This window comes from Cervus canadensis, chromosome 6 (genome assembly GCF_019320065.1).
Source record: "Cervus canadensis isolate Bull #8, Minnesota chromosome 6, ASM1932006v1, whole genome shotgun sequence".
In the NCBI taxonomy this organism is placed as follows: Eukaryota; Metazoa; Chordata; class Mammalia; order Artiodactyla; family Cervidae; genus Cervus; species Cervus canadensis.
In genome coordinates, this window is record NC_057391.1 from 38,516,640 (window position 1) to 38,541,213 (window position 24,574).

The 24,574-nt window shown below is 40.2% G+C and overlaps 2 protein-coding genes across 4 annotated transcripts in view; both read right to left on the reverse strand.

Moving 5' to 3' along the window:
• Positions 1-19,140, reverse strand: part of VPS39 (VPS39 subunit of HOPS complex) — a 45,497-nt gene extending 26,357 nt beyond the window's left edge. The window contains exons 1-5 of the mRNA XM_043471565.1: positions 18,932-19,140; positions 11,192-11,257; positions 2,617-2,681; positions 2,283-2,325; positions 792-886 (exon numbers count right to left, since the gene is read on the reverse strand). Of these exons, the coding sequence (XP_043327500.1) occupies positions 792-886; positions 2,283-2,325; positions 2,617-2,681; positions 11,192-11,257; positions 18,932-19,004 (342 nt within the window). The 5' untranslated portion in view covers positions 19,005-19,140. The remainder of the gene's footprint in view (positions 1-791; positions 887-2,282; positions 2,326-2,616; positions 2,682-11,191; positions 11,258-18,931) is intronic.
• Positions 19,141-20,912: 1,772 nt separating this feature from the next.
• TMEM87A (transmembrane protein 87A) overlaps positions 20,913-24,574 on the reverse strand; it is a 39,644-nt gene continuing 35,982 nt past the window's right edge. For all 3 annotated transcript variants that reach the window (XM_043471574.1, XM_043471573.1, XM_043471572.1), the window contains exons 19-20: positions 24,220-24,250; positions 20,913-22,163 (exon numbers count right to left, since the gene is read on the reverse strand). In XM_043471574.1, coding sequence (XP_043327509.1) covers positions 22,122-22,163; positions 24,220-24,250 — 73 coding nt within the window. In that variant the 3' untranslated portion in view covers positions 20,913-22,121. The remainder of the gene's footprint in view (positions 22,164-24,219; positions 24,251-24,574) is intronic.

Consider the following 24,574-nt stretch of genomic DNA (forward strand, 5'->3'; position numbering starts at 1 on the left):
TCTCAAGATGGACTCACACCCAACGTGCTGAGGAGTGTGTCCTCCCCATGGGCTGCTAGTCAGAGACACTGGCCCCAGCAAACCTCACAGACGGAAGTAGTTTAGAGAGGAAAATCTAGACAACTGCTTCCTCCTTTTTTCCTTAAATGTTTCTTGCTCATAGCTGTCAATACCTGCAGGGGCAGGGATCAGCCTGTGTCAGTGATAGCAGGCCCGCTTTCAATCCTTTAAAGGAGTAGGGGGGATAGAAAATGTCTAAGCATAAAACAAACAGTGCAGTGTCAATGTACACCATAAGTGCTAATAAGTGATCAAACCTGAGTTAGAGGGGTGAGGCAGATTGTGAAGAAGCTAAGGATGATGAGCTGGCAAAAATCAGGAGAAGTGTCTTTTCTAAACTGCGAAAACTCCCTAATGATGAAGACCACAATGATACGTTTAAAACATGAGTCAATTAATGCCACAGAGCTATGCTCATGTACTATCACAGTCCTGATTCCTCACTAACAGTTTGTCCATGGCAAGCGGTTTCATTTTTAGCTAGCTGCCTCCTGAAATACAGTGGTCCGGTGCTCTAATTAGCACACAACCAGGGAACGCAAATATTCTAGCTTCGGGTCACGTACTAAGGGGGAGGTTTCTCTAATATGATCCAAAATCAAATACTCTCTTTGGAGCCTCTGCTGAGTTTGGATATCAATATTACATTCTTCCCATCTACTGGGAGGGATGGTGAGGAAAGGCTGTATTGATCAATGCACAAAGTCAAATTTTATCTTCCTTGCACTTACCTGGAGGTCACATGTGAACAACGATGCTCCCTTTGCCTTGGAAACCGTAGTGATTTGTTGAAATGTCAACAGGTCATGGACGTAAATATTATTTTCTGTTTGGTAGGAGATAAAAACACCACTATAAATTATTACAATTCTCTAGGATAGCCAACTTCAAGACAAAAAAAAAAAAAAAATGGCAAATGCTGGTTCAAGACATTATCTTCAGTTTCACTAGCAATGACTTATTCTGGTCCATGAACCAGTAAAAAAAAAAAATAAGTAAGAGATCACTTAATCTTCTAAACTTGGATATTTTGTTTCTTTCAATCTGGGCTAGCTTGAGTAAAAGAGCTCTTTCACTTCAAACAGCACTCTTACACTTGGTCTTTCTCAAATCTGGAAACTCCTGATGTAATATCTGTAAAAGAAATTCCTTGTAAAACTACTCATGTTAGGAGGCTCCAATAAGAGAAAGGAAACACCCTATGGATTCTGTAAAAACACATGGTGAGAATTTTTTGCCTAGCAAAGCAAGCACAACAATTTCACTTGGGCCCTCTAGCCAGTTTTAGGTACTTTAAATGTTTCTCTCTTAACTAGAAACTTAAATTTAAAAGGATTCTACTATTCGGGCACTGGGCTGAACATACAGAGCATGAGGCAAGTTTCTTCTGCTTGTCAAGAAAAGGCCTTACTGGCCACCTCCCATGAAACTGTGGCTTTTCAAACAAAGCCTTGAATAGTCTGGCCCTGATCTCTCACCTGTTTCTAGCCACTCTCCACCATATACCTGAAGTTTGGCCACATCTCAGGGCCTTTGCTGAAGCTGTCTCCTCTGCCTTTAATGCTCTGCTGACCTCTGTCTTCCTGCTGAAATTCTAATCACCCACTAGACACTGCTGTCCCTCCTGTTATTAAGACCCTGCACTTTTTATAAATTTTCACTGGAACTTGTGTGTCTGCATGCTCAGTTACTTAGTCGTGTCTGACTCTTTGTGACCCTATGGACTATAGGATGCCAGACTCCTCTGTCCATGGGATTCTCCAGGCAAGAATACTGGAGTGGGTTGCCACATCCTCCAGGGGATCTTCCCAACCCAGGGATTAAACCCGGGTCTCCTACATCACAGGTAGACTCCTTCCACTAAGCCCCTGGGAAGCTCCACTGTGACTTATCCCACTATAATATGAGTACTTTCTGTCATTTTGGTCTTCAGAATCAAAACTTAAGTTTTAAAGATGGAAACCATGTCTCATTCAACTTGGTATCTCCAATGTCTAGAGTAAGGCACAATATATTTTGAATGAATGAAATGACACTTCTTGGAGAACAGAGCTCAAGATATGGGGGATGTACCTTTATTACCTGTGTACCCTGCTGTATCTGGTGTGGAATGTGTCAGTTTCACTTTAAATAACAACTGTCAAATTAACCATGAAAAGGTTAATCAGATCACAGTTTCTGTTTCTTGATACATGAAATACAAATGCAACCCCTTTTCTTACCTAACAAGCTGACCAGAATCTTAAACTGGGAGACCACGTGGATCTAGAAAAGAGCAAATCATTAGATTCAGTTAAACATTTCTGACAAGGTTCAGCAAATGTTCATTTTAACTAAAAATAAAAAGGGACTAAAAAGCCAACATCAATGGCAAGGATCTGACTTATATGCAATCACAATTTCTGCTCATGAAAGAGGATTTCAGGTATGTAATGGATGGACAGATATCCCTGCAGAAATAGGAGGACAGACAGCAGACGATTCAAAGACAAGTAAATAATTTTACCAAAGTTCTAGCTTTGATCAGGTCTCTTAGACATCAATTTCGTGGCTTACCTGCTGAATCTTTTTGGAGAAGTTCTTATTGGATTTCTCTAATGTCACTTCAAACCTGTTGCAACCTATGGAAAAGAAACAAACACATTTCCAAACACAGGAATACCTATAAAAAGAACCATGACAAAAAATGCTGCTCCATACCACTCTCCTACATGAATCATTAAAAAAAAAAAAAAATCCTGAAAGAACAGAAGTTGGAGATCTAAAAGAGACAGTTGTCTTTACTAAAGATAGTAAGTTGCTTTCAGCTCCAATTTTGGAACAAAGGGTTTCATGCACCTCTTCCTGGTGTTAGCAGAAAGGACCAAACCACAGTTTACTGAAGCTGCAAGGTACTTACAAGGATTTTATCCCACGTAATAGTACCTTGGCAAAGTATTTCATCAAAAGAGTGTAAAAAGTAACAGTCAAATATGGGAGCCCAAGCAATGAATCCCAGCCCAAAGCGTTCTTAGATCTAACTAACTCCCAGCAGCTACCATATGTCTTGCATCACAGGACAGAGCAAACACCAGCCCCGGAGCTAAAGCAACTTAATGCATCTACACTTACTGCCACTCTTGGATGATGCTACACCTGCTGACACTGTTGCAAAAAAAAGGGGGAAGAAAGTTATAGGTCTTAAAAACACGTGAAGCCCATCTTGCTCGGGTGACCAAAATATTTAGCATCAAAAACCACCAAAGGGTCAAAAAGAATAAATATCACAGCAATAATAGCAGTTATGATTAACTAAGCAACAACTAAGTGCCAGGCTCCGGATTTTTAAATTTGTGTGTATTCTCTGTGACTTCACAACCACCCCAAGAAGGAGGGTGGTTATTATTCCAATTTCATCTCTGAGAGAACTGACAGGTCAAGCAGTTAGAGAGCAGCCAGGAGAGACAGGCCAGAGGCAAACTCAGGGCTGACTTTACATGGAGCCTGGGTAAAGCCTGCACCCTGCCACCTGCCTCCCAGCTAGAGGAGAGACTATGTACATTGCTGACCATGCAAGTCAAGTCGGTGGAGATTCTCTGAGCAGCCACAAAGGCCCACGTCACCAAAGTTGGTCTTACTTCCTCCACATGTCTCTAGGAAGAGGAGACGAAGATGGGGCCTTGAAGTTGTGGGTGATTCAGAAACCTACTCTGTATTATGTCATTACATTTCATAAGGGAAAAAAAATATCAGCCATTATTGCTTGATAAAGAGTTCTCTATTTGAAAAGGGCATTATTACCTCTAACAATTCTCTTTCTAGGCAGAATTATCTAGGACAGAGATTGTCACACGTTTTGATGTCAGGACCCATTCATCTTAGAAATTACTGAGGATCAAACTTCTACATGGATTACAGCTATCAATGTTTACCATATCAGAAACCAAAACTGAGAAATTTTAAAAACGTGTATTTTGGTGGGGAGGCGTGCTATCCTGCGTCTTTGTAGCTGCACAGGTTTTTCCCTAGTTGCGGTGAGTAGGGGCAATTCTCTAGTTGTGGTGTGCTGGCTTCTCATTGTGGTGGCTTCTCTTCTTGCTGAGCCCGGGCTCTAGGCAGGTGGGCTTCAGTAGTCGCGATTTCCAGGCTCTAGAGCACAGGCTCAATAGTTGCAAGGGCTTAGTTGCTCCCCAGCATGTGGGATCTTCCCAGATCAGGGATTCAATCTGTGTCTCCTGCACTGGCAGGCAGATTCTTTACCACTGAAACACCAAGGGAAGCCCCTTAAAAACATGCATTAAATGACTTATAACAGTAATAAGCTCATTGCATATTAGCATAAATATTTTTATCAATAACAACTATTTTCTCCAAATTTAAAAGAAAAGCATTGTTTTACACTTTTGTAAATCTCTTTTAAGGTCTGGCAGGAGACCCTGGTTCAATGGCTGGGTTGGGAAGATCTGCTGGAGAAGGGATAGGCTACCCACTCCAGTATTCTTGGGCTTCCCTGGTGACTCAGTGGTAATGAATCCATCAGCCATGTGGGAGACCTGGGTTCAATCCCTGGGTTGGGAAGATCCCCTAGAGAAGGGAAAGGCTACCCACTCCAGTATTCTGGCCTCAAGAATTCCATGGACTGTATAGTCCATGGAGTTGCAAAGAGTTGGACATGACTGAGTGACTTTCACTTCACTAACAGAAGACAGTTGGCTCTCATATTTGTTTCTGCATTTAATATGTTTTGATACACTGTATGGCTGAGGTATATGACAAACATCTGTCCTCATGTGGACATGTAGTTGAAAAAGGGAGGAATAGCTTTTTAATAGCTTTTTCAGATAATTGTGGATCTTTGATGCTAGACCAAAACTTGACAAAGGGAGTTTCTTGCAATCTGGAATCTGAAACCTATTAATGAACTTTTCTGTTAAAGTCCATTGGTGTATATTACATTTTGAATGGCTCTTTTATTTATGCTTTGTTTAGAAAATATTGGTTCACATAGTTATGCAGATTTTCCAAATGTTGACACATTTTGTTATACAATTGAGAAAAAAAAAATCATGCTCATTATCACCCCAGTCTCATCAGAAAAAGCTTTCAGTGCTGAGAAGCTGTCAAGTTCATGGGGTTGGATACAATTTTTCCACAATTCTGATTTTCTCTTGAAAGCTCTAACTTTATCAGTTAACTGGCAGTAACACTACTGCCAGTTGTTTTCTTTGAAGTGAGAGACTCTATTCATTTTTGAGAAAACATCTACCAAACACCCAAATGCTCTGAAAAACCACAATCTATCTGTTAGTCATTCTCTCAAGCAGAAATGATGCTCCATTAAATAAATGGTCAGCTCAGCTCAGCTCCCAACAATCACATGAGAGCTTTCCCCTGAGATGGTCACCGGGCTGCATACCTTGCACACAGCAGAAGTGATTTACGTGTACTTCCCATTATACCACAGAGATTACTGAAGAGGTGTTCTCAAGGGTCAAGATATAATAAAACTAATACTTTTTACTGCCCCACAAAGAACATGTATGCTTAGTTGCTCAGTCATGTTTGACTCTTTGCAACCCCATGGACTGCAGCCCGCCAGGCTCCTCTGCCCATGGGGATTCTCCAGGCAAGAATACTGGAATGGGTTGCCATGCCCTCCTCCAGGGGATCTTCCCAACCCAGGGATCAAACCCAGGTCTCCCACATTGCAGGCGGATTCTTAACCGTCTGAGTTACCAGGGGTGAAACTGGCAAAAGAAAAAAAAAACACTGTGAGCATACACTGGGAAAAAAATACAACTGCTAGGTCAGTGTGGTGCCAAAGTTTTTTTTGACACATTGTCATGAAGTTGTTTTAAGGGGCAGCAGTATTAGCTGCCACTATTTTTAGACCATCAGTGCAAATGTTGATAAATGTCAATGAAAAAATGATAATGTTTTAGTGTTACGGTGCGAACTTAAGTTTTGACGTTGTGGATCCTCTGAAAGGATTGTGGGATACCTCCTGGGGTCTAGAAACTGTCGACTGAAAAAAATGCACAACCTAAAAGTTGAGAATTATATTTTATTCTGTAGGCTTGCTGAGGACCTCAGGAAGAGCCAGGATATATAGGAGTTCAGACCAAAAACAAAACAAAACCAGGTGGTCAAACATCAAAAGATAACTGCTATTCAAGAAAACTAGACTTCTCAAGTTTAGTGCTTTTCTATGTATGGGAAGATACGAGTCTGGACTCACTGAAATCATTCCTCTGATACGCACCTTAACCATTTAAGGCCAGTATACTGTTTTTCAGGCTTCCCAAGTGGTGCTAGTGGTAAAGAACTCACCTGCCTGGGTTGAGAAGATCCCCTGGAGGAGGGCATGGCAACCCACTCCAGTATCCTTGCCTGGAGAATCCCATAGACGGAGCAGCCTGGCAGGCTACCGTCCATGGGGTTGCAAAGAGTCAGAAACGACACAACCGAAGCGATTGAGCACGCAAACACATATACAGTTTTTCTCCCTTCTGAATCCCCTCAGGGTGCACAGCTTGAGCCTGTAGTGGCTGATGGCTTGAGGGTCACACATCCTTTGCTCACTGATATGGCACGTAACATTTTTCCTCCACAAGACCAGACTTTGCAAACCACTGCTCTAGGGTGAAGCATCACTGAAGTAAACATAAAATTGTTAAGACCTAAGATGAGAAGCAATCTAAAGCTTCTGTTTAAGATACCAGCAGACTGAAGTTTCTGAGTAAACTGAAGCCGAGAGATGTTTGTGAATTCACAGGAGTGAGACGGCTCAGATCAGATTGGAATCCAGGTCCCGTTCATCCCAGTCTTTCCAAGAAATCTTATTACCCACTCTGTCCCTTTCCTCAGAAAGATAGTCTAGTCGAAAACTTATCAAGGTTTTAATAGGGAGAGAGTAAAGAGACAAACTAGGTAATTCAATTGTTAATCCCAGTAGGGGATTGTCAGTAAGGAAAAAAGTATGGGAGACCCCCGTGTAAATCAATGACCACGCAAGAAAGCAGGTTTGCTTAAGCACATGTGTGTTAAGCCGCCTCAGTCATGTCCAACTCTTTGCAACCCCATGACTGTAGCCTGCCAGGCTCCTCTGTCCAAGGGATTTTCCAGGCAAGAATACTGGGATGGGTTGCAATGTCCTCGTCCAGGGGATCTTCCTGACCCAGGGATAGAACCCTGGTCTCTTATGTCTCCTGCATCTGCAGGTGGGTTTTTTTTACCACTAGCACCACCTGGGAACCACAAAGTGACCCAAGAGAAGCATGAGACGTGCCTCCAAACAATAAAACAATGGTGCATGAGACACACTTCCTGCCCAGTGAGCTCAATGAATTAATGATTCCTAGGTCACACTCCTCTGCACACACTAAAAACAAAAATATGAGGAAAAAGTGACATTATATTGAAACCTCAGATAATTTATCATTTTTAGCATATGTTATTGCCTATTTTGTTCACTTCTATTGTGCCATGATAGTCCCAGTTTGACCATATAGGACAAGAAAACTCCCCCACCTGGCATGGTGGAAGAACTGATGACGGAAGCATGACATCTGCTCAAGAATGAGGAAGAAGGCGGTTTTTCCCCCTCTCCCAACTTTTCCTTTGATTATAAAACTGTAGCCCACTAAGTTCTTGAGGTATAGCATCCTCTTGCCCATCCACTTGTTCGTCTCACAGGCGTCCTATTTTAATAAATCTCTGCCTATCTATCACGGTGCTTCTTGCTGAATTCTTTCTGTGCTGAGACATAAAGGACCGGAACTCCCAAAAAATGCCACCTAGTGGTTTCAGTTTGGAATATCTCAAATGTGGAAACTCAGTTCCATGGCTGATTCATAGAGGCCCAAGTCTATTTCTGGCTGATAAACACAACAGAAAATGGCTTAGAACTGAACTGTTCTCTAAGGGTATATGGAGAAGTGAGGCTTCTAATTAGAGTTTGATTTCCTAACTGTCTAAGGTAAGTTAATACTGCTATCCCAGTGACCTGTGGGGAAACAGGGAAAGTAACTAACCTGTCAAGGGTTACATGATGAATTGGGTGGGGAAGGAACAACCACCACCAGGGTTCCAAGTCAGAGTAACATTAACATTACCAGTTTGAGGCTATACTATGTTGAAAAGTTAACTTTAAGAGTCCAGTTTTCAACTCCTCATCACTTATACAGAAATGATATATTAAACAAGTTACTTTATCAGAGTATTCAGTATTTGATGGTACAAAGAAGTGATTATCTTTTGGGATAAGAATATTAGGTTCTCTTAACTCGATGCCTTGTACATCATCTGAGCCCACAGTAAAGGGTCAAAACAGAGTTGCTTAATGTTGAATAAAATCAAAGGCAGGTTTAATTTTTAAATTATAGACTGGGTTGATATCACAGAATACAAATATTCTGGCTTTGAAAAATTTAAAGCAAGGGCCAATAAAGTACCGTCTGGGGGTCAAACCCAGTCCTCCACATGTTTCTATAAATAAAGCTTTGCTGGCACACAGCCACATCCATGCTCTTTTGCTACAGTAGCAGAATAACCATGACAGAGATCTTATGACCTGAAAAGCCCCAAATATTTACTATTTCCGTAAGTAGATAAGATAGGGGCTCCCCAGAGAAAGAGAATCAGTCGTGGTTTTCTTGACATAAAAGAAGCCATTTTCGTTCCCCTAAGCCGTTCCGTGATCTAAACCTGACCACAGTGCTCGTCCCTGCCAGGTCTCAGTAATAATGATCTTCAGGGAACAAGAGAACAAACCTTTATCAGGCAAGAGAAGTCACAACAGCAAAAACAACACATCAGGTATCAAGACCCCCAGTTCTGTTTCATTGGTAAAGATTAGCCTACTTTCTTAAGATTTTGCAGAATTTAACACCTGTCTGCCCACCCTTGCTGAAGGAATAATGATGTTGATCTTTTCAGACCCTCTTGACTTCACTCAACTAAAGTTTCAGTTCTCAACTACCCAAGTCTCTTAATTTAAAAACTTTCCCAATTTTGCTGCTTGGGGACACACTGCTTTGGGAAAGATCTCCAGTGTTCTCCTTAGTTGCAACAAGTAATAAATCCTTCTTCCACTCTCTTTCTTGCTTGTGTCTTTTTGCTCAACACCCACCAAGAGGCGAATCCAGTTTTGGGGTAACATTTAGTTCTTTTTTGGGAACAAGTTAGCAGACTATTGATTTAAAGTTAAAAAACTTAGAAATGAAATATAGTAAGTCTCCTACATACTAACATTCAAATTGCGAACTTTCAAAGATGCAAACACGCGTTCCATCAACATCCGGTGTGACTGAAATTGCCGGCTGTGCCCTCCGATTCTGTTAGTTGGGTACCCAGGCTAACTCTGTTGGTCTTACAAACAAACAGGACTTACGAACGTGCTCTCAGAAAAGAACTCGTTCATGTGTAGGGGACTTACTGTAAAGCCTATTTTGATCTTCTGGTTTCCTTTCCTACCCCATCACTGAACTTGACTAGGTACCATTCTCCTCCCCTATTACACCAGTGAAGGGAAGCAGAATATACCACCCTCACATACGCTTCTCTGACACAAAGATTATTCTGAGCTGAAGGTAACTGAGGAGCAGCAGATACAAGAAAAGCTCTCTACCCTCCCCCATCTACCAAAGAGCAAGACACAAATTTACAAAGGTACCTTCTCTCCCCTCTCTACCAAGGACAATATTTAACTTAGAGACAACTCTAGACCCTTATCAGCCCAGAGACTACACCAGAGCAATCTACGCAACAAATTTATCTTATCTCCAGCTAGTTTCCCCATATATTTGCCACTCTAGAAACTCAAAGTCCTCTTCCTTTGTCTTGGTGCTTCTCTGATTTACAGCTCCTCATCCAGTCAACCTCAGATGGGTAAGAGTAAAAAAGAATTCTTTCCTCCCTTACACCCAGTAAGATGCTCTTTTTTCCCCAATATGTTACCCTTGTTACGAGCTCCAAAGAGAATGCTCTATTTCCACTCTTACAGAAACCTATTTACTATGGAAAGTTACATACTAGGTTGAAAGTCATATAATTCTGTTTTTTCTAATATAGCCAAATAATGACAATTTTATATGGTTCAACCTACTTTGGCATTAACAGCTTATTCCTATAGTATGTATCTCCAGGATATAATATACAAACACATCAATGTTCTACAAAGAGAACACAGAAATAAAATTAGGAAAAGGGAGTGAGGAACTTTTTCCCCACTAGAGGGCACTCTAACAGAGTAAACTTCAAATATTTTTAGAGGCTTCCCTGATAGCTCAGTTGGTAACAGAATTCTCAGGCAATGCAGGAGACCCTGGTTCAATTCCTGGGTCGGGAAGATCCCCTGGAGAGGGGATAGGCTACCCACTCCAGTATTCTTGGGCTTCCCTTGTGACTCAGCTGGTAAAGAATCTGCCTGCAATGTGGGAGACCTCGGTTCAGTCCCTGGGTTGGGAAGATCCCCTGGAGAAGGGAAAGGCTACCCACTCCAGTATTCTGGCCTGGAGAATTCCGTGGACTGTATAGTCCGTGGGGTTGCAAAGAGCTGGACACAACTGAGCGACTTTCACTATCTACATTTTTACTGACAGAAATATTTGATTAAAGTTTTAGTTTTCCAAGTCCTTGCATCTGACCCCAACAATTTTGTGAGATACTTTATAGAAGAGGAAACAGACACTGGAAAGGACCTACTCAGAGTCACATGTCGGAGAAGTAAAGCCTGACTCAAACCCAGGTCCTCTCTGCCCTAGCCCACCCTGCAGAAGTTTAACACGATCTTTAAAATCAATCGCTCCTAACTTTTCTTCCCTTTCTATCGCACCATTTACACAAGAATTTTATTCCTGTAATATTTCTTTTTTCTGGCCTGAGTCTCCAAGAAGTGAGAAGGGAAAACACATCCAGCCCCACCTCCCAGAAGGTGATATGGGAACGCAGTCTGAAAAAAAGAGAAAACCCTTGAGAGTCTCACAAGTTTCTCCTTACTCCCCGCTCTTCCACTGTGCTACCACCAATCCCCACTCACCTTTTTAACGGTCCAGTAATCATTGATTTCACAGCTGTATACCAGTTGACTACCAATTTTTTTAACTTGAGTAGTAAGCCACTTCTTACTTGGTTCTGAAAAGTTGCCACTTACCAACATCTTTCCGAATCCTATAGAGAAGAAGATGACCTTGTTTTGTTCCAACAAGCAGCCATTCCTCTGAAAAAGAAAAGGACCATCAGCTTTAGTAAGACCCTGTTTCTTTAGGTGGGGCTTATAATCAGAAATCAAAGGGTTGAGAAAATGAGTTGGCTTTGATAATATGTGTTTTGCAAAACTAAGAAATGTTTATATTCAAGAAATGTTTGAGAATCATATAATTGAAAACAATATTTATTGAACTAGGTGAGACATATCAGAGAATGAAAAATGCCCCCAGCTTCATTGTTTCAAAATGAAACCGACCAAAAATATGATAGAAGTTTATAAAATCATAAAATGGGTAGCATAAACATAAGACTAGGTATGTTTCCATGTGATATAGCGCATGAAGCTTACAGAACTATCTCAAAAGATGGTCTAACAGATAGTAGCAAGTGTGACAAAGATGTGAAGAAACTAGAATGCTCATACATTGTTCTCAGGAAAATAAAATTGCAGCCCTATGAAAAACAATCTTACAGTTTCATAAAAGACTAAACACAGAGTTACTGTATGACCCAGCAATTCCAAAACCCATGGGTATACACATAACAGAAATGAAACATATCTTCCCACAAAAAATTGTACATAAATGTTAACAGTAGTGTTATTCACAATAGCCAAAAGGTGGAAACAACATAAGTATCCACCAACGGATGGGTGGATAAACAAAATGTGGCATATCCATTCAATGGAATATTCCAGTCATTAAAAGAAATGAAGTGGTGACATATGCTACCATGCAGATGGATCTGACAATATTATACTAAATGAAAGAAGCTAGACAAAAAAGGCTACATATTGCATGATTCTATAATATTACATGAAATGTCCAGGATAGGCAAATCTAGAGACAGTAAGATTAGTGGTTGCCTAGAGCTGGTGGGCTTAAGGAGAATGGGGCGAGTGGGCTTGGGGAAAAAGAAATGGGATTTCTTTTCAGGGTTACAAAAATGTTTTGAAACTGACTGTGGTGATATTTGCATAACTCTGTGAATGTACTGACAACCATCAAATTGTACACTTTAAATGGGTGAGTTTTACGGTATATGAATTATATCTCACTAAAGCTCTTAAAAGAAAAAAGAAATGATGGTCTTGGTTACTGGTTCTTTAATTTTGATGTGCATCAGAATTATTTGAGGATTTATTAAAATAGATTAGTAGGCCTTGCCCTCAGTTTCTGATTCAGTAGGTCTGGAAGTGGGCCTGGGAATCTGCATTTCTAATAAGCCCCCAGGCAATGCTTATGCTGTTTGTCTAGAGATAGCATTTTGGGAGACACTGCTCTTGGCTAAAAGTCAAAAGGTTCTCAAAGGACTTAAATAATTACCCTAATAGATATATATCAAATAATTAAGCTAAATTAAGCATGTACAGATATTTCCTTGGCTTTTTGATGCTGTAACATAAAGGTCACTCACTCCCTTCATAAACTTCTAGATCCTCTGCAAAATAAAATATTGGATAATGACATAGACAAACTTTACTGAGGATGCAGTAAAGTATTCCTGGAAATGCTAAGCACTTATCAGATGCTATAACAACTATCCTTTGAAGTATCTTTTTCTTTTTTAAAAGAACTTTTGGCCATACCACATGCGGGATCTTAGTTCCCCAACCAGGGATTGAACCCATGCCCCCTGCAGCAGAAGCATGGAGTCTTAACCATTGGACGGCCAGGGAAGTTCCAGTATGTCCTTAACTTAAATCTCTATTTTATAGATGAGGAAGTTGAGGCCTAGGGAATAAGTAACTTGTCCAGAGTCACGCATTTAGTAAGACATGTGTAGCAGAGACAGGATCCCAACCCCAATTTGTCTTACCCTTAGCCACATGCTGAAAGTGAAAGTCACTCAGTGTCCAACTCTTTGCAACCCCATGGACTGTTCATGGAATTTTCCAGGCCAGAATACTGGAGTGTGTAGCTTTTCCCTTTTCCAGGGGATCTTCCCAACCCAGGGATCAAACCCAGGTCTCCCACATTGCAGGCAGACTCTTTATCAGCTGAGCCACAAGCAAAGTCCAAGAGCACTGGAGTGGGTAGCCTATCCCTTCTTCAGGGGATCCTCCCAACCCAGGAATTGAACCAGGGTCTCCCACATTACAGGCGGGTTCTTTACCAACTGAGCTATCAGGGAAGCCCTGATATGAAGCACATGTTATGATGCACTTATTAAGGCATCTCATCTCAAAACAATGGGTGTTAGCCACAGGCTATCTGAAAGGTACGGTTATGTTTATAAAACAGGTCCGGAGCAACACCAGAAATATTTCTCCAGGTTGATGTCCTTAGTCTTCCAGAAAAAGATAATGACTCTGTTCTCTTTTAGGTTTTAAAGTAAAGGCAGGACACAGAAAGTAAGATAGTGTGCTCTCAATGACATAAGTGGAAATGAGAAATAACACTAGCTCCAGTAGAACACTGGTGATTTATGTCAGAGCAGAACATGGGGGAACAAAAAAGAATGCAGTTCACAAGGCTTGCTTTGAAAAATATATCATGTTTAGAACTTTACTTATATTAATAGATATCACTGTACTGAGCAATTGATAATATTAAGGTTGATTTTCAGGACACCCACCAGTATTTCAAATACAAATAAAACACAATTTTTTAAAAATTCACTTACACATAAAAACCTACAGCAAAAAGGCCAACATAATGTTCACCATCTTCCCCATCCTCTCCACCATGACCCCCAAACACCTGCCAGTTCCTGTTTTTCTTTACCTCTTTCAACAGGTTCATCAACTACCCAGATCTGCAAGGCCTATCAACTTTACCTCTACAAGGTACCTGGCAACAGCCCTCTCCCAGAGTCCCCGGGGACCCCTCAGCTGGTCTCACGTTATGTGTCCTTCCATGTTTGCTGGCTGTTACCTTAAAGCACATCTCCAATGCTGTCCAGTTGGGGTTTAAAAAATCCTCATGAAGATGGACTGCCAAAACATGAAGCCAAATTCCTAATCATGACTTTCAAGGGTGTGCTTTCCATTTTTATTGACATGTTTATTTGCCAATAGACATTTCTATCAAATGTCTACTGGTGATAAAATGGAATCAAATAAATTTCGTGAAAATTTTAAAAAAATTTTAATTGAGGGACTTCCTTGGTGGTCCAGGGGTTAAGAATCCGCTTTGCAAGGCAGAGGACTAGGGTTTGATCCCTGGATGAGGAACTAAGACCCCATATGCCTTGGAGCCTGAGAGCTGCAATATGCAGCAACTAAGACCCAATGCAACCAAATAAAATAAATAAATATTAAAAGAAAAAACTTCTTAAAAAATGTTTTAATTGAAACTTTATTTGACCCTTCTCGATTATTCCTCTGGAGATGCTGACGAAAATGCACTTATCATACATGCAACATATTGAAACAGCTTTCTTTTAACTAGGAAAAGCACCACACACATATTCATTTCTAATAGTCAAAGTCAAGGAAAAAGAGTGCATCATCCAGACATAACAATGGCACAGAGCTCTGACGAGGCCTGATTTGGTTACGGAAGTCAACGGGGGTTCAGGTGGCCGGAGGACCAACCCAGGGACCAGAGGACCACCCCATGCATGCTCTATGTCACCAGACAACATAGCTGTGCGTGCAAAACACCGGAAATGAAAAGCCTGCAGAGCGGGCAGAGCACGGGGTAGGGGGAGTCTCTCTGGGACTCAACGCTGCACGTCAGAAAGTGGAACATACTACACAAACGGGTAACACAGGCAAAAACAAAGGAGAGTCAGCCCTAGAAAACTCCCAGTGGCCTAATCCTGAGCCACAAGATCATAGACACGATTCCTCCAGGGAAGGAAGGTGGAGCCCTCTAGCTCACAATTACCCTAGCGAAGCTCCATCCAACAGTGCAGCTCAGTCCAAATGCATGTGATAAACCCCCACTGCTGAACATGGCATCGAGTACAGAGATGAACAGGATAGTGGTCACTTCCCTTCTTTAAGTCACAGGGCAAAGAACAGTGTTTCTCAAAGCATCAGCCCCTGATTAGCTGTGTTAGAATCACTTGGACTTATTAAAAATGCCCATTCCTGGAAAAAAAAAAAAAAAAGCCCATTCCTGAGCCCAGCTCCTAGAGATTCTGATGCAGTGATTCTGCAGTGGTGCCCTGAAATTTGCAGTTTTAAATTTTTTCATTATATGATACATTTACCTAATTCCAAAGCTAAAACTATGAGAAGTCCGTCCTGTCCACTTCACCTTGTTCTCTTCCTTCTGCTGTAAGTAACCATTTTAATCATTCTTGATTTATTTTTCCACTGTTTCTTTGGAAATCAAATAAAAATGATTTGGTATACACACATACAGATACACACACATATATCTACATTTTTTTATAGGCTCTGAATATATATTAAAGTTTGAGAACCAAGCTCTAGAATCAGATATGATTTACTGGATTTACCTTGGAAAAACTACTTAAATTTTCAGGTTCTTCCTCTGGAAAATGGAGTTGTTATTATTGCATAAATGCTTACTACATCTAAGTAGTCAACAATGAAAGCCCTTACTATTAGTCAATTAAACAAATATTTAATAAGTATCCATTGAGTCAGGAACTGTTCTAGACACAGTAAATAAACCTATGGACAAAACAAAGTTGTTGCTCTGAAGGAACTTATACTCTAATATGGAATGACAGAGACAATAAAAACATATAAAATAGCAGTAAGAGGCTTCTATGATAAGAAGATAAGGCTGAGTAAAAGAGGAGCACATTGGTGGATGTGGCATTTTCTTTTATACAGAATAGCTCGGGAAAATCTTGCTGATTTATGTGACATTTCAGCAAACAAAATGAGGAATGAGCCATATATCTAGGACAAGAGACTGTCAGGCAGAGGAAACAGCAAGTGGAAAGGCCCTGAGATTAGTTACATGAGTTACATGCTTTGTGTGTCCACGGAACAAGAACAACCATGTAACTAGTAGCAGAGAGGAGCAAGGGAAAAGACCATAGGGAAAAACAAGGAACATAACTAGAGGCCTGGTCATGACAGGTGTTGCCAGTCATGTTAAGGACTTTGGAACTTATTCCAGTTGTGATGTGAAGCTACTGGAGGGTTTTGAGCAGAGGAGAGATGCAAATAGATGACGTTTTCAAAGGATCTCTCTACCTCTATGTGGATAAAATACTGCAAATGGCACAATGGCAAACCCAGGGTGATGAGTCAGAAGACTATTACAGTCATTCAGATGGGAGAGACTGGTGCCTTCATCAACAGCAGTAAACAGTAGAGATGGAGAGAAGCGGCTGGATTGTAGAATTTTTCAGGAGGTGGAGCAGATAAGATTTGCTGATGGACTGGATATGGTGTATAAGAGAATAAGAGAAGTCAAGGATAATTCCAAGGCTTTGGGGTTTAGCCAAATGGGTAAATAGAAATGCCATTTCTGTTTGCAGAGATAATGGGATACAGAGGGATGGGCACATTTTGAAATCAGGAACTGTTCTGGCCATGCAACCAGATATCCAAATGAAGATGCTGAAGAGGCAACTGGATTCTACAACTCTGGAATTTTGGGAGAAGTCCTCCTCCTCCTCATCACCATCAGTATCTTCCTCACTTCCATATCCCAGAAGATGGGATTATGGTGGCTCTATGACATCTTCCAGCTCAAATATTGTCTGGCCCTCCAGAGGCCTGGAGGTTCCTGGATGAACTTTCCACCTAGGGTCACAATGTAGACAGAAGGGGTAAAAACTAGAAACAGCAATATTTACTGCTGCTAAAGCCTGAAAATAAAGTAGTTTTGAGGCACAAGGCAGTAAATGGCTTCTCATAGCCCAATACCTAGTGCAGCAATCTTGTAGGCAACAGGTGTTTCTCCTGTTTTGCTGGAGTTTAGACAGGCCAAAAGCTACCTACCATTTCAAAAACTGTTTCTGGAAAGCACAGGTACAGAAAATCTTTATGGTAACAAACTGCAGTTGGTGAAAGAGCCTGAAGTATGTGGACTACTAGTCCCACAGGGTATCAGGGTCAAGGATTTTGACAAGTTAAGTGGAGTGTGGCAAGTGGCTGCATCCATCCTTTTCAGAAACATATGTCCGAGGCTGAGTGGATTAGCCTTCCCTCCATGTTCACATATGAGGCAGCGTAAGTCTCTGTTATCATTTATCTTGTATTGTAATCTGTTCACATTTCTTTGTCTGCCACTGTGTGTCCCAGGAGCACAGGCACTGTTTCTTACTCATCTTTGAGTTCCTGTTTCTAGCAGAGAGACTGGCCCATGCAGGCACTTAATACACACTTGAGAAAGAAACAGGGGAGTGATCCCCTTTGTGCTGAGTGGCAGGCCTTTCATTTTTTCAATTTCTTTTTTTTTTCTTCTCTATTTATTTTAAATTTTTACTGAGAGCATTTAATGACAGAAAAGTGGAGGTTTTCTTGAGATACTTGGAGGAAGTAGGATTCTCTCCTTAACCCTAGGGCAGATTGCTGTGGAGATGTGACTTTAAAAGTCCCAGAGCTAAACAACTATACTATTACTGTATAGCACAGGGGCCTGTATTCAGTATCTTGTGAAAACCATAATGGAAAAGAAGATGAAAAATAATGTATGATATATGTAAAACTGAATCATTTGCTATACAGTAGAAATTAACACAATGCTGTAAATCAACTACATTTCAACAAAATAAAATTTTAAAAAGAGGTTCATGGCAGCTGGGGGAGAATGGGGGGTGCACACATTAATAAGATATGTAGTGAAGGTACCTTACTGAAAAGGATGTGAAGAACTCTGACTGAGTGGCACTGTCCATGACAATGAATAGAATGCCAGCTACCCACCAAGATTCCACCAGGCCCATCATGATACTCAGCTCAGTATAAGATCTGATTAAGGTTCTGAGCCACCTTGATTTCTAGGACCTGGGCATTAACAGGAAAGACTGAAATTACTTCTGTTTGGTCTTTGGTTATCAGACACACAAACACTCGTGGATAGGAGCATAATGTTCACAGGAGTCAAGGTTTATTTCAGAAACCATTTGTATTCTAGAACAGAGACACCTGATCTTGCTTTCTGTACTGGCCAATTCCAAGTGGATCATGCAAAGTTTAATGGGTTAGGTTTCCTGACAGCCTGAAATGACCCTCTTCTCCTTATAGGAGTTAGGTAACTTGGGCATTTTGATTATGAGACAATCAACCACTTGGCTAGATTAAAAGTGGAGAGTAACAAGTTAGCTACAGTAATTAGAAGTAAGTGATGAGGGACCATTAAGGGGGAAAAGACATAGCTGCTTACTTGTTCAATACAAAACAAGCAAACAAAAAGCAAAACAATGTTGTCTTTCACCTGGAAAACAGTCTGGACAAGTTCAAGCCCCTAGCCGTCTAAGAACTTCTGTGGAACTTTGTTACCCAAACTAAAGACTTACTAGGAACAGAAATAAGCCAAAACTGAGTAGTTAATAAGGAAAGTTCCACCCCCACTCCCTACCGAGAGCAAGGGCAGATGGACATCCCTAAAATGCCTGGATCCCCGGAGATCGCCTAAACAGCTTCACCACCCTCACTGTCAACAGTGCTCTGCTTCCCCTCATCCTAGGCCCCTCTTGGAGGACGCCCGACCAGAGTTCACACAGCCAGAGGCCGTCCATTTCCCTAGCCTCGTGAAAGGTCTCAGTCGCTCCCGCGCTGACCCCATCTGGCCCCTCGTCTCACCCCAGGCAGCCAGACAGTCGATCTGCAGAGGCAGCTTTTCTAGGATCGGCACCGGCTCGAAGGCGTCGTGCATGGCGGCAGGTGCAGTCGCCGCCACAGCCTCAACCGGACTGTGCCGGCTCGGGTGTGGGGCCGGAATCACGACCAGGGAAGAGTGGGGACCTCGACTACTGGCTCTCGAGCAATAGAGCCATCAAAACACCGGACTTCCTGCAGAGTTAAGCCCGCCCCTTCCGCAGCCGAAGCTCCGCCCCTTCCGCCCCGGTTCCTAGAGTAATCGCCAGGAGTGATCTGGTACCTAGGATAAGCGTTTTTCGCTGGACCATCGTGTAGCCCGAGTGGTCATGGGCTTAACACGGTGGAAAAGGGATCTTAATCTTTGAACTGTTTTGGGCATCAGAGCCTGATGAAGAATTCAGGCTTTGGAGTTAGACTTGGGATGGAGACCTGTTATTTAGAAAATGAGCTCAGTAGCTGTGGCGTTTAAGAAACAATCTCTAGAAGCCTTGGTTCTGTATCTGCAAAGTGATGGTAGTGTTGTGTACCTAACCTTGTGAGCTGTTAGCAACAGCTGACATTCTAAGCACTCAATCAATGGTAGTTTTAGTATTACCATTATAAACCCAACTAATTCGCAGTAACTTTCCCTTGTATTTTATTTTAGGGGCTTATCGAGGCCAGTGGTTCTCAAAGTATGGTCCCTACGTCAGCATCACCTAGGAACTTGTTAGAAAGGCAGTCCCAGACCTCATCCAGCCCTACTGACTCAAACACTGAAGGTGGGGAGGGGTGGGTGGTGGTCCAACTGTGTTTTAGTAAGTCCCCAAGGTGAGTCCATGAACTTTTACTTAAAAGTTTTAGAACCAAAGCAAGAATGATCTGTATCTGGCAGTTTACCCCCAAGAAAACAGATAGTATGCCATGAAGTGAAGCATTTGGTTTAAAGCAAAATGTAAAAGAAAAAAGGAGTGAGTCTTTGATATAATCGTATTAAAAGAAACAAAAACAAAAAACCTACAGCTCTGGTCACTTTTAGTTTCTTCATCTGTAAATGAGTTTCATCTGTAAATCTGTCCCATCTTTATCAAATACTGTTTCTGATAATCAAATGAAGTATTTTCAAGTAGTAAGAAACACAAAAATTGCTAAAGAAATCTTGGGGCTAATTTTCCCCATAGAAAGAAACTGAACACCTTGAAAATTTAGAATTACCAGCTGTTCTGCTAGAAGGCCTGCTACCTTGTAGTTCAAGACCAAAATAAACCATGTAGACTCTTAAGTTGGTTACAGGTCAATGTGATAATATAAATTACTTCTGAACCTAGTCTAAGAACTGATACACTACAGCCAATCACATTAACACAAGAAGCCATGAGAAAACAGAATTACCAGGCTATAGAATTTGTGCTATATACCCCTGCTTTTAACAGTAGGTTTCTGGGAATTTCCAGGTAGTCTGGTGCTTAGGACTTGGCACTTTCACTGTTGGTGGGGGGACTAAGATCCTGCAAGCCATGTGGTGTTTAAAAAAAAAAAAAAAAAATATATATATATATATATATATATATATATATGGGTTTTTGCCTAGTTTCAAATTAATATCTAACCAGTCTCAAAATATATGACCAACTATCCTGCTGCATTATGACCACTATTCACTTGCTGAGTTTTGGTGTGGAAGGACAGAAGCACACAAAGTTAATACCAGCCCTTTGCAAATGGGTTAACCTGAGAATAGGCAGTTCCTGTTGTTTCTTAAGAGATACTATCTAGGTGATTTCTGTTGTTGTTAATCACCATACCAAACAGCTAGAGAAATGTTACATAAACACTTTAGTGAAGATTGTAGTCACATGGTCACTGATTTTAACAGAAAATAAGACAACATAGAATAAAACCCATGTAAGGAAAATTCAATAACAGTGTGAAGAAAGAATGGTCTTCAGAGAAAGTCTTGGGAAAAAAGTGACAAAAACATGAATTTTGTTAAAACTTTTTAATATTAAAAAGTGGCATGAACTTTCTATGTAGAACAAAAAATCTTGGGAAGGCAAAATTGGACAAAATCATTTGAACAAATAATAGTGCTTCAAATGAATCCCATCACCTTGTGATGTTTCTTATAAACCATCCCTAAGCCAACACCAGATACAAGTACAGTCAATCCTAAAAAATGAGCAGCAGTCCAGGGCCTCCACATTATTTCATGCAGAAAAAACTGTTTAAGAAAGAAGGACCTGTTTCCTTTATATTAGCTCCTTCTTCTGAAGCATATAATCCCTTTAGCAGGGTGCTCACTCACATGCACTTATGATGGAGTGCCTTTCTGCATCTAGTGCAACACCCAGTGAAAGGCATGAAGGCAAACAAAGCACTGCCCAGGACTCCACAATGCTGCCCTTGAAGGCTTACAAAACAGTAGTTAAAAGTTCTGGAGTGTGCACCACATTGCCAGCAATGGGATGTGTCACAATAGCAGATGTCAAAAGAGTTAAGCTAATATTTCTCTCTAAAGTACATCTGAAATAGAAAAATCTTTAATATACACCATTTGTAAACAAAATTGCACTTGATTTTGCTTCTTCAAATGATCTAAATCACACTGTAACAGTCTCTCTCCCTTTGTTGTTGTTGTTTTAATCACTGATAGAACTGTGGCTCCTTAACGCAGGACTTTTTTTTTTCCTCTAAACTACCTCTGCAAGATTTAACCTTGGCTTCCCAGGAAATGCAAAGATAATTAACAATTTCACCCATCACCTACGTAATTCCCTAAATAAATAAAAATTACAGGCAGTTGCTCCTGGATATTACGTATTATGGCGTTGATGTCACAGTTCTTCAGAGGATGTTAAATTTTTTAGTTTGACAGATTAAACAATTTAAACATTATAGAAGGTTTAGGAACAACATACACAAGTTGCATAAACATCCATGTCAGGGTGTGGGAGGGAAAGGGGCATCAATGCTGCAAATAGAAAACTTGTAGATTCTTTTCATCCTATGAACTTGTTTTCAAGAGTGTGTTCTCCTTGTTCCAACACCTCTCGCCAGCTCTAATGCACAAAGATCAAGGAACAGATCAAGATGTCATTGCCTCCTTTAATCCCATGGAGCAGTGCAGTGACTAACATAGAAGCTGATCTCTTTCCAGGTACTAGCCATCCTCAGTTGCAAATCTTCCCATTCTTTACTCCATTTTGGACCTTTCGAAGTGTGTGATCATTCGTTCCTAGGGAGGAATATTAATTTTAAATGGTCTACATTCCAAACATCTTTTACAAAAATGATCACAGGTTTTCTTAAGTACTTGCTTAAGTTCATTAGCTATTTAGAGTAATACTTCCTAATCATCTATGAAGATTTTGAAACATACAGATGTCCAAGTCCAAAGATTAACTGAAGCAAAATCTCTAGGCTTCTGGGCAACAAGTCACAAATCAAAAGGAACTGTGTATTTTAGAGTCACTTAAGTTTAATAAAAATGTCTACCTCCTGTGATCCAGGAATTTAACTTAATGAAAGAGTCAAGGATATGGGCAAAGATTTAGCTTCTACCATCTCTACCACTGTTAACAGAATACCAGAAAGAATTGTGTCCAAAAACATAAGACTGTATAGACAAACTACAGTATATCCTGATTAAAATTACATCTGATGAAAAAGTTCTAGACATCTGTTGCACAACAATGCACATATAAATTAACACTTTGCACTTGAGAAAGGTTAGAATGGTAATTTTATGTGTTTTCCATAATTTTTTAAAATCATGTAAAAAATTACATTTGATTATAAAACAGTATTTATAATATGCTGTTTCAATTGAAAAAATTAATGTAATACTATTAAATTTCACAGTAACTACACAGGAATTTTACTTTAGAATGTTCTTCATTTTTCCCACACTCGGACAGAACTGTAAATCCCTTTGCAATATGATCAATTACATCAGAAAATCTATCCTTTTCACATTTTCTCTTAGAAATACCCCTCCCTGAAGCTCTCTGTTCTCTTCCATTCTGGACTAAATGCTCTCCAAACCTGTTGCTCAGCTGTCACTGAGAATTTCTTACATCATCATCCTAGGAATTTATCCCTGCCTCTGTGTCAGATCCTTGATTTCCTGGATCCAAAGTCTTTCTCTTTACAGCTCTCTCATATTCATATATTTTATGAATAAACATTTACATAATAATTTTACTTTAGAATACTTTCTAATTTTATTCTAGAATACACTTCCTGAGAAAGCACACATAGGATATCAATTACTTTATTTTTTGCATGAATGAAAACATCTTTATTTTATCCTCAATTGATAATTGAGTATAGAATTCTAGTTTGAAAATAATTTTTCTCAGAATTCAAATACATTGTTCTATTATCTTCTAGTTTCCAATGTTGTTGAAGAGTCTGATGTTGCTGAAGAGTCAGACTCTTCAACTCTAGTCCTTTATCTGTTTCTCTTGTAATTCATTTAAGTTCTTGAACCATTTTTTCATACAGGACAATATAAAACCATGAAGTCTGCCACCAAAAGTACTACAATAAACACATATTCCCCTGAACAGCACAACTGGGTTTCACATACTCAGCCCTCTCTGGTTGAAATATGGATGTCTGGAAAGCTGAAGCCAAAAGGGAAATCCTGAAGGCCAACCCAATTATAAGCAGAAGGTGGTGCCCAAGAGAAAGAACTGAGAATACACCACAAAAAGCCAAGTGTTCTGTAAACAGGCTTGTCTGAAAGGTCCAGTTCTCAGTTAATTCAATGCATTGAACAGCTAAGGAATCTGACACTGTGTGCTGTACCACACAGCAGGTCAGTGGGAAGTGAAGAAACCAATTTTTAACAGTCAATCCAATACAGTAAGTCACAATTGGGCAAAGGCTTTTAAAGGCTTTCTGAAATCAAGATAACCTAAACATTCAGAACATGTCTAGAAGAGGTTTCCATGAACTCAGACTACAAGTCTGATATAAGACTTCATGAGAAACCTTCTAGATGAAGTGTATGGAGCCAACTAAAAATCAACATAAACATTTTGTTGTTGTTCAGTCTTCAAGTTGTGTCCGACTCTTCATGACCCCGTGGACTGCAACAGCATAAACATTAGAAGTATACTAATTATCCTTATTATCTGTAAGATAGTGACACAGATAGTACTCATAGTAGGTAACAAAATCAGGCCATTAGAGTCAAATAAATCAGTGTTCTTAAACAACAGACTGATGACTGCCTATTAAGCCACCAGACACAAAGTTTATGTGTATATTATTTGATTACTAACCTCATCTGAATCCAAAAGGGCAGGAAGTGCTCTACAGAGAGAAAAACAAACTGATAAATGTAAAATAAAGCCATAAATGGTTCATAAAGGATAGTGGAATAATGAGTACAATTTAATGACATTTCAGGAAAAGACCAAAAAACCCACAAGAATCAGTTACTAAAATTGTATGGACTTTAATAGGACCAATGTTTAATTAACATTATAGACATCAAAAGGAACTCAAAAATTCCAAAAGGATTATCCCACTGATTTTAGGAAGACCTATAGCTAAATCTTTCTGAGCAGAAATGTCATCTGAATAAACAATCTGGATTACTTTCATTTGTATTAATACATCATTCCTAGTTTTTAG